Source organism: Leucoraja erinacea, chromosome 1 (genome assembly GCF_028641065.1).
Source record: "Leucoraja erinacea ecotype New England chromosome 1, Leri_hhj_1, whole genome shotgun sequence".
Classification (NCBI taxonomy): Eukaryota; Metazoa; Chordata; class Chondrichthyes; order Rajiformes; family Rajidae; genus Leucoraja; species Leucoraja erinaceus.
The window spans coordinates 18,576,705-18,588,909 of NC_073377.1; the positions used below are offsets into that span (position 1 = coordinate 18,576,705).

Here is a 12,205-nt window from a genome sequence, read left to right on the forward strand (position 1 = left end):
ACTTTCCCAGTTGACTAATATCCTGCTGTAACTTTGAACAACCTTCTTCAATGTCTCCCACACCACAAATAGATATAGTATTTGTAGGACAGTATAGTAATTCATTCATACTTGCCCTTTAAGTGGCACACCCCATGACCTTTACAAAGCTGAAATTTAAATGCTTACAGCACAGTCACTGAGCAAACGTACCGGGAAGGTTAATCAAGAACAAGTTTCCTGCATGTGACTTACAGCAATACCACAAGTGTCGACATCTCGTTCTGAAACAATTTCTACATTTCCCAGGTGGAGAATTGAAGCTATTACTCTGTAAATCTTCATCTGATTTGCTTCCTTGACACCTGAAGGAAAGATGTGCATCATTACAACCTTCATTTGCAGACATGCAAAAATTGCCAAATCACGAGCGGCACAGAGGTAGAGTTGCTGCCTTGCAGCGCTTGTAGCGCTGGAGACCCGGGTTTGATCCTGATTACTGGTGCTGTCTGTATGGAGTTTGAACGTCCTTCCCGTGACCATGTAGGTTTTCTCCGAGATCTTTGGTTTCCTCCCACACTACAAAGACGTACAGGTATGTAGATTATTGGCCCTAGTGTCTGTAGGACAGTGTTAATGCGCGGGGATCGCTGGCCGGCGCGGACTCGGTGGGCCAAAGGTTTCCGCGCTGTATCTCTAAACTAAACTAAACAACTTCTTAAACTCCAAAAACAAACAATTAAATACATTTTATTCTAATCCTCAAGCCTGCTGTTTGATACTAATTTTCAAAATCCCTGGTCTCACCAAGTAGAGTGAAGGCTTTACAAGTTCTATTGAAGTCTTCAGCATCATCAACTCCATCTATTAGGATGCCACCACCCCGAGTGGTGTAAAAGTAGTTTTCTGCGCTGCCTGGAAGACAATAAAGTTCTGCTTACTAAAAATCACAGATGTGCAGATGGTTAGATGTCAATACTGTTGCACTGAAGGTTGGAGCCTGCACTGTTCCACACAGAAAAATACAATTATTATGCACAGATATCATGTTGATCAACTGTGAGAATTAAAAAAAACTAAATTGTTTTAATTGCATAATAAAAGAAAACTATGTCTAAAAGAATGGAGTTTGTTTCTGAATATTTTGTTTTATGTTGCAATGGCACTCACACCAGGTTGCTTTTGAAGAAATTTGAAAACCACTCAGATGCCTGGTTTCACGGCAATCAGAATTATGCATTTCATATTACTTAGATATTCTGTCTTTGGTAATTTTTGATACATACCATTAAGACTGAAAATTTAATGAGAAAAATAGGAGTTTGTTTAAAATCCAAAATAAGAATAGAGCATCAGTAAATCTATCTGCACCAGACAGGCAGAGAATGAACAGGATATCTTTTCACCTTCTGTCCACTTTATCCTCTTAAGATTCATAGCTAGTTCATAGCTATTCATAAGCAGCCATAATGTTCTTCTGTAAAACGACCTGAACGTAATCCTGACAATAGCCCCTTAGCATTGGTTAGCTACATGTAAATACATCTCATATAATAGATTTTACTGTATTGTCCACCACATCTTCATCATAGTCAGTAGAACAATGCCAGTGTAACTTGGAACATTGATCAATGATTCACCTTAAAAGCAGCCTGTGTTTCAAAAGATCTATTCGATTTGTCCCATTCCTGCTCATACCCATAAATTTTCACTTAGCAGTTTAAATCACCATCATCTCTACATCCATCACCATTTTGGCTAATCTCTCACAGATCGCAGCTTGTAATTTCATTTTGCATTGTCTCATGCTCTTTCCCAATTATATCAAGTCAATTAGTTAGAGTTATTCACTGGAAAGTCCCACTGGAAATGCAGATTTTCACAAAATGGCTCATAATTCTGAATATCTCTACTAAAACTGCCCTTAATCATCACTGTGGTACAGACTACAATCCCAATTCCCATAATCAACGAATCATTACGGCACAGAAAGTGGCCATTCAGATTCAGAACAGTTTATTGTCATATACACCAGGGTGCAATGAAATTCCTTGTTCTCACGAAGCTCACATTAGGATGGATATAATAATGATAAAATACAATGATAAATACGACATGTCCAAAACGGATAATGGTACAACATTGAAGTGCAATCTGAAGTAGTGCAAAAATAATTTAAAATATTTAAATATAATAATCGAGTTGAATTGAGCATCAGAAAACATGGCCCACAATGACAGTGCTAAATATGACGCCAAGATAAACTAATCTCATCTGCCTTCACATGATCCACAACCCTTCATTCCGTGTATATCCATCTAACACCCTCTTAAATGCCATTAATGCACCCGTCTCAGCCACCATCTCTGGCAGTATGTTCCAGACACCCACCACTCTCTGTGTAAAACATATTTGTCCTGCTTTACTCGTACATCTCCTTTAAACTTTGTCTCCCTCATCTTAAAGCTATGCCCTCTAGTCTTTGACATTTCCACCAGGGAAATGATTCTGACTGCCTGCCCAAAATCACCTAGTGGTCACCCCCAATAATACCGGGTGTCATTTGTGGTGAAGAACCTTAGGGATCGTAACATCCAGTCCTACTAATCAATATGAACATCTGGTTCAAACCAGTGACCGCTGCGAAAGGGCAGCTGACAACCAGGGAAAGACCTAGTGACGGCCTGGAGAGAGAGACTGCTGACCGGAGGGAGTAGACCCCACCGGGGTTGGCATGGGCTAGCTCCTCATGTCAGCAGGATCCATCGCTAATCAGCGTTTTGGATCCACCATTATATTGCTACGGAAGGAATCGACTATGAATAAGACAACTAGCATAGCAATTGACAGAGCAGCAGCCCCGGCAGGAATATAGCGGCTGGAAAATATAACATCAGAGAAGGGACTCTTGATCCACCAGGGCAGGGAAAGTGCCTGGGAGAGCTTAGTGTGGGGCCTCGCATTGACGATTACTTTCTAAGAGGTAGGCAAAATCAGTCGAGTGAAGCCCAGTGGCAGGTTAACCACCACAGTCCACAGGGTACCAGCACCCCAGGCGAAGCACAACCAAGTACTGTCCCACCAACGGACACGAGTCTAGAGCCCAACCAGCCACAGTCAGCGGTAGAGAGGAAGATGGAAGGAAAAAAGCCGAATGGAGCAGTCACTGGCTGTGGCTGCAGCTGCAGAGAAAAGATGCTGTCTGGGCTGCCACGTGACCATCTAGAGGCTAACCATAAGACACACACCACAGGGCTGATAACCCTGCTGTGGGCCTGCCTCGACTGAGGGTGTCTTGTGATCAAAGGCCAAAACACCCAGTATTTTATTTAGCGAATGCAAAGTCCTTTAGCCAAGCAGTTGCCTCTTGATCTGCTGTATGAAGGGTGACAAGTCCTCCTTTGAGTCTTTGTTGAGGGCATGCTTCAATGATGTGTTGCATTGTTTGCTGCTCTCCACAAGCACACCGTGGGGTTGGACTGCTGCCCCATTTGTGAAGGCTGGCCAAGCAGGGGCCATGTCCAGTCCTGAATCTATTCAGCGCCGTCCACTGCTTCCTTGGGAGATTGGTGCCAGGGACCGGTAGGGTGGGGTCTGACACCAGATGTTTATTTGGGACGTCCTTGGACTCCCATTCCTTTTTCCAAGCTGATTGGATGGTGAAATCAGCTGGTGGTGGGTTCTTCCAAATTGGTCGCCTAGATGGAAGTCGAGTTGAAGATGTCCATGTGAATTGGCAGGTGAGGGGAGTTTTTGGTCTTTTGGAGCATCCTTTGAGTAAGGACTACTCGCCGGATGTGTGGAGGGGCTATGTTGGATAGGACAGGGAGCCAGGGGAGTGGTGTTGAGCGGATTGTTCCTGTGATGATCCTCATTGTTGAGTTCAGTTGAGTGTCCACATGGTGTGTGTGGGATGACCTGGACCAAACAGGGGCACAATATTCGGCTGAAGAAAATGCAAGGGCTAGTGCTGAAATGCGCAGTGTGGGGGCTGCCAGTGACGTTGAGGTACACAACTGAAGATGTGTCTGATTGGTAGCAAAATCACCTGGTGGTCACCCCCAAGAATACCGGGTGTCAGTTGTGGCGAAGAACCTTAGGGATTGTAACATCCAGTCTAACTAATCAATCAATATGCCTCTCATAATTGTATGTATGTCTATCAGGTTTGCCCTCAACCTCCAACATTTCAACGAAACCAATACTGGTATGTCTACCCTCTCCCTACAGCTAATACCCTCTAATCCAGCAGCATTCTGGTAAACCTCTTCTGCATCCTCTCTAATGCACCCACATCCTTCCTGACATGGGGCGACCAAAACTGCACATAACACACTAAATGTGGCCTTAGCAAAGTCTTATAAAGCTGCATCAGAGGGAAACTAGGACAACGCAGAAGATCATTGGTTGCCCTCTCCCCTCCCTGATGGATATCTACACCTCCCGCTGCCTTAGCAGGGCAAAGAAGATCATCAAAGACAGCTCCCATCCTGCGTTTGGACTGTTCGACCTGCTGCCCTCTGGAAGGCGCTAAAGGTGCATCAAATCCAGGACAAATAGACTCAGAAATAGTTGCTTTCTGAAAATTATAACTACTCTTAATTCAAATTCACACATGCACTGACTTCACAGCCCAACACCCAGACTTCCATCTGTATATATGTATATAGCGCCGCAGAATTGTGCACCTATCCCCCCCCCCCCTTCTCCCTTCTGTTTTTGTTTTTCTGTTTTCTGTTTCTTGTTTTTTGTACTAAACTATATGTATGCACTGAGTACGAGCAGCTTTCAATTTCACTGTACATGTATAGTGACAATAAATGGCATATCTATATATATCTATCATGACTTCCTAACACTCAACATCAATGCATATTGCCAAATTATTGAACTTCTACATGTGTACTGAGGAGAGCATACTGACTGGTTGTAAATAGTGAAATGACTTTGGAGAGTCAGATTCACTCACCAAGGGATACTCAACATTTAAGGCCATAATGTCATATGTAATTTGAGCAGAATTAGGCCATTCAGCCCATCAAGTCTACTATACCATCCAATCATGGCTGATCTGTCTCACTCTCCTAACCCCATTCTCCTTCCTTCTCCCCATAACCCCTGGCACCCATGCTAATCAAGAATCTATCTATCTTTGCTTAAAAAATATCCATTGACTTGGCCTCCACAGCCTTCTGTGGCAAAGAATTCCACAGATTCACCACCCTGGTTAAAGAAATTCCTTCTCACTTCCTTCCTAAAGGAACGTCCTTTGACCATGATTTGACTTGCTCTCCTGAATCTGAATGAATACAGATGTTGGAAATCAGGAATAAAAATTGAAAATGCTGATAATAATCAGAAGACCAGGCAGCATCCGTTGAGAATGAAAATGTTTCACTTCTCTGCATATGCTCTGATGTGATCTGACTTTCCAGCATGTTCGGCTTTTATATTAGTTATGGACTTGTTCTGGTCAATAATGAGGACCGGACATTTGAATTAAATGCTATTAATACACAAGAGATATTGAGCAGAATTAGATATTGAGCAGAATTGAGCACAAGAGACAATGGTCAGGCTCCCTTATCAGAAACATTGACTGATATGTCTGTGGCATTAACTTAACTTGTATTTACCAGCCGATGCCTTAATGCTGAACAAGTTTTCTGCAGGTAAATAATGACTGTTTGATTATCCATGCAGTTGCCAAAGTTGCACGATCATCCCCATATCTAACTTAATGATGAAAGGAACATCTTTGTCATTTACGATACTCAGAACAAAGCACTGAAGAACTCCTTCTGTGATGTCTTGGGACTGAGATGTTTGCCCTCCAAAAACCACAATCAACTTCCTGTTGGACATTAACCAGTTGGGAAGGGAGGAGGAAGTCCCCTCTAGATTCCATTGACCTCCGATATCACACTTACTCAAATGTTTCTTCGACATGTTGTCAAGCTGGAAAGGGTGCATTTATGAGAAATTGCTCCCTCCGCAACTCCCTGGTCAACTCGTCCATTCCCACTAAAAAACCACCCCCTCCCCAGGTACTTTCTCCTGCAACAACAGGAGATGCAACACCTGTCGCTTTACCTCCCCCTCGACTCCGTCCAAGGACCCCGAGTCTTTTCAAGTGAGGCAGAGGTTCACTTGCACCTCCTCCAACCTCATCTACTGTATCCACTGTTCCAGGTGTGGACTCGTATATATCGGCGAGACCAGGTGCAGGCACGGCGATCGTTTCGCTGAACACCTCCACTCAGTCCACCTAAACCTACCTGATCTCCTGGTTGCTAAACACTTTAACTCACCCTCCCATTGCCACACTAACCTTTCTGTCAGAGTGAAGACCCAGTGAAAATTGAAATTGGAGGAACAACATCTCATATTTCACTTGGTCAGCTTACACCCAAGCGGTATGAATATTGACTTCTCTAACATCAAGTAACCCGTGCTTTCCCTTTCTCTCCATCCCCCCCCCCCCCTTAAAGAATCTTAAAGATGGTGGAGTCAGGGGATATGGTGGGAAGGCAGGTACGGGGTACTGAATGTGGATGATCAGCCATGAACACATTGCGGTGCTGGCTCGAAGGGACGAATTTCCTACTCCTGCACCTATTGTCAGCCCAGTTATCTGACTACTCTGACTGTCCTCTTTTACATTTTATCTCTGTTTGCTTTGTTGTTACCTTCTCCTAGCTAACAATGATCTATTCTACATTTTCCTTAATCTCCATCCCCTTTGTCTCAATTTCACACCTTATATTTCCTTATCTCTGTATCTCCCTCTCCCCTGGCTCAGTCTGAAGAAGGGTCTCGAACCGAAATGTCACCCATTCCTTCTCTCCAGAGATGCTGCCCGACCCGCTGTTACTCCAGCATTTTGTGTCTACCTCAGGCTTAATTATCCTTGGGATGTAGGTACACACAAGGCAAAACGTCAAATATTTCATTGTTACTTTACACATAATTATTGGTGAAATATCAATAACTTTTATATTGTAGATCTGCACCCACTGGGAATTGAGTAGTACCAAACCAACATCCACTCAAAAGACAATTCTCAGCCCTAATGCAGAGATGAGAATTCCACTCCATCAGTTTAGATGGAAGTCGAGCTTTAACTTCAACGATGAAATTACATTTTTATAGTCCACTGCATTATTAAACTAACTGCAATTTCTAAATGTATCTTTTTTTTTTTTCTTTTTTTAAATTTTATTTTTATTGGAAGTACAGTAAATTACAGTAATACACATCCGATATATCTTATTACATTTGTTGTACCACTTCGTTTTTCGAGCTTTAAAAAAGATAGAAATAAAAGTAAGGAAAGTGAGCAAGAATCGTGAAGGTGCAGGAAAGTGTTGGGAAAAGAAAGCCCCTTAGGGAGGAAGTTAGAGAAGGAAGTAAAGAAAGGAAATAAGACCCTAGAAAGAAAAGAAAAAAAGGAAAAAAAATCGCTCTATTGTAACACAAAACTCACAAAAAAGGATATATCAACCGTGTTTTTTTTTAATTTATTTATTTTATACCCCCCGTTACCAGATCCTGGTACCATTTAAATTTTAAATTATTGCACCTTATGCTTGTAATCGTTCCATAAATGCAGACCACGTCTTTTGGAAGTGGTCTGCTTTGCCTGCTAGGAGGAGTCTCCTCTTTTCCAAGTGTAGTGTTTCGAACATGTTTGAAATCCACATTTTTATTGTTGGTATTGGAGCATTTTTCCCAAATTTGAGTATAAGCTTTTTAATAAATAAACTTTTCCCCAATGTCTCACCCATTTGTGATAAATGTCAGTCACAAGAAGCTAACATAGCGCACTCCTTTGTTTTTTGTATAAAAATCCAAAAATTTTGGAACGAAATATTTGAAATCTTCACATTATTTAAAATAAAACTTGTACCAAAAGCAGAATGGATCATTTTTGGAATATCGGAAGGTAACCCCGAATTAAACGTGTTTCAAAAGAACTTACTTAATTACGGGCTAATAATAGGAAAAAGGCTTATACTAAATGTGTCTTTTATGTGAACAATAATCCTGAAAAGCCTATTTTGCTCCAATGTACTTGTATTATGTCAAACACTATGACACATCCAAGGCTCCATTCTCACAGTCCCTCCATTCCCCCTGCAGGGAACTCTAGCCACATTATTCCCTCGACCAACATCTCCAAAGAAAAAAACATCCCATTAATCTGGGCCGATCTAGGGATAACTTGCCACACCTATTTATAAACCTAAAAAATGACTGGAATGCAAAAGTAATTAATTTGCTGAAAAACACTGGATGAATTCCAGGCCAGTGATAAAATGTGATCCAATGTTACAGGAAAATTCCAAGAACATTACTTTGCTGAGTGTGCACTTGTTAAATGGTGCAAGGTCAGTTGTGGCACTTTGCATTCGTATACTTAGTTTGGGCAAAGTAACTTACTTAAGCACAGTTCTTTGAATTCTGGCCGGTCGGCCGAGGCACACAGCTGGTAGAAGATATGGTAGTTACGTTCATCCTCTGCCTAATAAAGATAAAGAACAGTTCCTCATGGACAGATGGCTAGGAAAACATGGTACAATGGCGATTAAATTATCAATGCAAAAATCTGAACATTTCTACTCTAAGGAAAAAGGTTCTGACAGTCTACCCTACCTATGCCTCCGCTAATGTTATATAGTTCTATCAATGGCAGTAGGGTGGGTACCAGGATAGAAGGTCAGCAAAAGGAAATGTAGGGAAGGTAGGTTAGGACCAGTAATTCCTAAATGAAGGACAGGCATGGAGAGGTTAAGGAATATGATGAAGCAGATGGAATGAAGTGTGCTTACTTCAACACAGCATACCATGGGTAAAGCAGATGAATTTAGAGCCTTGATCAGTGCTTGAGACTATGACATTGAGACTTGTTTGCAAGAGGGACATGATCGGTAGTGCTTCGTTCCAGGATTTTGAGGTTTCAGATGTGATCGGGAGTGAGATAAGAGAGGTGGAGAAGTTGGACTACTAATCAGGGAGACTGTCATGGCGATACTCAGTGAGGACATGCTAAAAGGTTTTCCGCAGAGGCAATATGGGTAGAGCTCAAAAATAAGTATGGTGGAATCACTCTAATGGGATTGTACTATAGCCCCACTTCCTCGGGTGAGGAAGCAAATCTCCTCTCAACCTCTGATGTTTGAGAACTACAAACAGAATGGCTGAGATGCTGCATTTGTACCATTCACTTTAAGCAGAATAACCCCAAACATTTTTGCTACGGTTATTCAGCTAAGTTCTATTGCAGACACATCACGTGCACTAACCTGAAAAACCACTCTTGATTTCTCTAGCAGATATGTCCGCATGTTGGCACCAATTATATAATATCGCCGGTCAAAGCCAATTTGGATATATTTCCCAAAGCGACTGCTGTTATCGTTCCTTGTTGTCTTTGCATTCCCGATGGCCTGTTGGAAGCAAGGAACATAGCAGTCGGACAATCTTGAAGATAGACACAAAATGCTGGAGTAACTGGGGACAGGCAGCATTTCTGGAGAGAAGGAATGGGTGACGTTTTAGTCAAGACCCTTCTTCAGACGCAGTCTTGGCAGATGTAGGAAAGCAGAAGGTTCAATGAACTCCAGAAACCTGAAGATAGGATCGTCCAGCACATTGGAAGTGGAAGTGCTGCAGTGATTCAATTTTAAACTTGAAAACGGTGCAAACAATCCCCAAGCATTATTTCAAGCAATATAAAAAGCAAACTAATTTAGTGGTCTGAGAAACGACTACTGGAGTTTCCAACAGATCTTTATTCAAAAGTTCGATATCCAGTATACAGGTTCTTCAGACACGTCTGCCCACAACGGTGGTCAGCGCTGAACTAACGCGCGCAAGTGAAAAACCGCGCAAAATAAACAGCCCCACCCGAGTCACGTGACCGTGGCTTCCGAACGCCAGGTTTGATATCTGCGTGCGTTAGCAGGCGCCACTACACTAATTTGCCTATATGTCCTGGTCAATACTCAGTTATTACTCAAATATGCACTTAAAAAGAAGCACAATTTAGTCAGTTGTTACCACACTTATGCATAAACAGGCAGTCATATTTCATAGATTCCAATGTTTACAACACTTCAAAAATACCTCATTCTCTGTAAAGTGCTTTACAATAGTTTGATGATGATTACGGTGCTTTATAAACCCAACAGGTGCAATAGTCCCATAATTATTGCCCACTGCAACAAATTGAACTATTTTTCACGCCCTTCTTCATACGGGCCATTCTTTGGAAAGTGAACCAAAATGTCACACACGTTACCAAATGGCATCACATAAAGCAATACATTAAAACATTCTTGTAAGAGATTAATCTTACTCATTGCTATTTTCCTACCTACAGAACTATAATGCATGTCTGCTAAATAAATGAACATTCTAGCTTTTTAAAATTCACAAGAGTTTGTAAGATAAAACTGTGTTATGAAAAGAATGCTTCCATGTGAGGTCACACACGTGACCAGTCATATTTGACCTAAACAGACATTGTCATATGAATCATATATACAGTACAAAACAATATACCTGTAATCCCTTCAGAATTTGAAGAGGTGTATTCCACAATTTTTCATATTTTTGGTCGCACACGTGACCAAGAATGGGGCCATATAATTATCAATTATATTCCTAATTAAATGTTTATCCAGTTTTCTCTTCAACTATTCATTATTTGTCCAAATAAAATGACTAAAATCAATTGGGTCAATCCATCAAAATCAATACATGTTTCTTAGATTTAAATATGACGTGCAGAGACTACAAAAGGACATGTGCAAAGATCTAGTAAATGAAATTTAATGAAGCTTCATATAATCTTTTTTTTTTTTTTAACTGCAGATGCTGGAAATCCAAAAGAAAAAGAAAAACATGAGAAATGCTTAACAGATCAGGTCGTGTCAGTGGAAAGGGAAAGAGAAAATTTCATTCCTAGAACCGAGAAAGAGAAATTAATTTGTTATAAGTGATAGAGAAAATGTGGGGAGAATGGACTGGACAATTTCATTGTCTGTCAGTACATAGACAATTAAACACTCTGGACTTGACCCTAGCCTCGCCCTATCAAGAGCGTTTAATTGTCTATGTACCGACAGACAATGAAATTAATACACAGGCACAACAGGCTTGTAAACAAGATATATATAGTTAATATATAACAAACAAAAGAATTAATAAATTAATAATCACTTGCAAAAAAACACAAAGTCCTTGATAACCAAAGATAATCCATAGTTCATAGTTGAGGTTAGTGATGTGTAACGTTTCCCCGATGGTTGTCGGGGAAAAACTTTTCTTGAACTTGGTGGTCCTAGTTTTCACACACCTATATCTTTTCCCCCCAATGGTAGGAGTAAAATGAGAGTGTGAACAGGGTGGTGTGGGTCTTTGGTGATACAAACCGCCTTTATGGGTTGCCACGGGGATAAGGTATTGATAAAGTTATCAGGTTGACTGAATAGAATGAATAAAAAATCTGTGAAGAATGAGAGATATGAGAGAAAACACAAGCAAAACGATGTAAAAGGAGTGAATTGCAAAGCTGTGACAAATTGCAACTATTCAGGTTACGCTAGCAGAGAGTGGGAAGCTGAGTCAATGCTACTGATGGATGACCCACAGGAGACCTTCAGCTTACTCACTTAATGAACTGCTATTTCCTTCAGGTACACTAGAAAGATTGAAAACATGGTCTTCAGCCGCCACCTCTGTAATCTCTAAAAATCCCTGGTGATTTTTTCAAAGTGCAAAATAATTTTTTTCAACCTTCTTTTTAGCAGTGAACTAAGTTACTGACCACATTTAGTAGACAATTTGATTACTTCCATCCCCACAATAATAATCCTTTTCACTCTTCCAAAAGTCCCTTTGGCATGATCTTCACTCATTGACATACTGTAAATTCTTGCTACTGAAACTTGCAATTATGCTTTGTTACCTCCTTATTGTTCAAATCCAATTTTCCCCCGACTAGTATTCCATCACGAGTTTTTTAAAACTGCCTGACATCTATTCCCAATGCACTGCTCCAACCATTGGTTCATGACCAATTTAAAATTCCAGTCCCCCCAAATAGTCTCATTTTACGTACTCATACTTGCTTTGATTTCTTCTACATCTATCTTTTCATATCTTTAATCTCTCTTCCTACAACATCCATTATACCAAACCACAGCCACAACCGATGACT

General features: G+C 41.0%; 1 protein-coding gene across 1 annotated transcript in view; it reads right to left on the reverse strand.

Annotated features, from left to right (window-relative positions):
- Positions 1-12,205, reverse strand: part of myo5b (myosin VB) — a 244,990-nt gene that overhangs the window by 110,341 nt on the left and 122,444 nt on the right. The window contains exons 6-9 of the mRNA XM_055660264.1: positions 9,285-9,428; positions 8,422-8,503; positions 787-894; positions 235-344 (exon numbers count right to left, since the gene is read on the reverse strand). Coding sequence (XP_055516239.1) covers positions 235-344; positions 787-894; positions 8,422-8,503; positions 9,285-9,428 — 444 coding nt within the window. The remainder of the gene's footprint in view (positions 1-234; positions 345-786; positions 895-8,421; positions 8,504-9,284; positions 9,429-12,205) is intronic.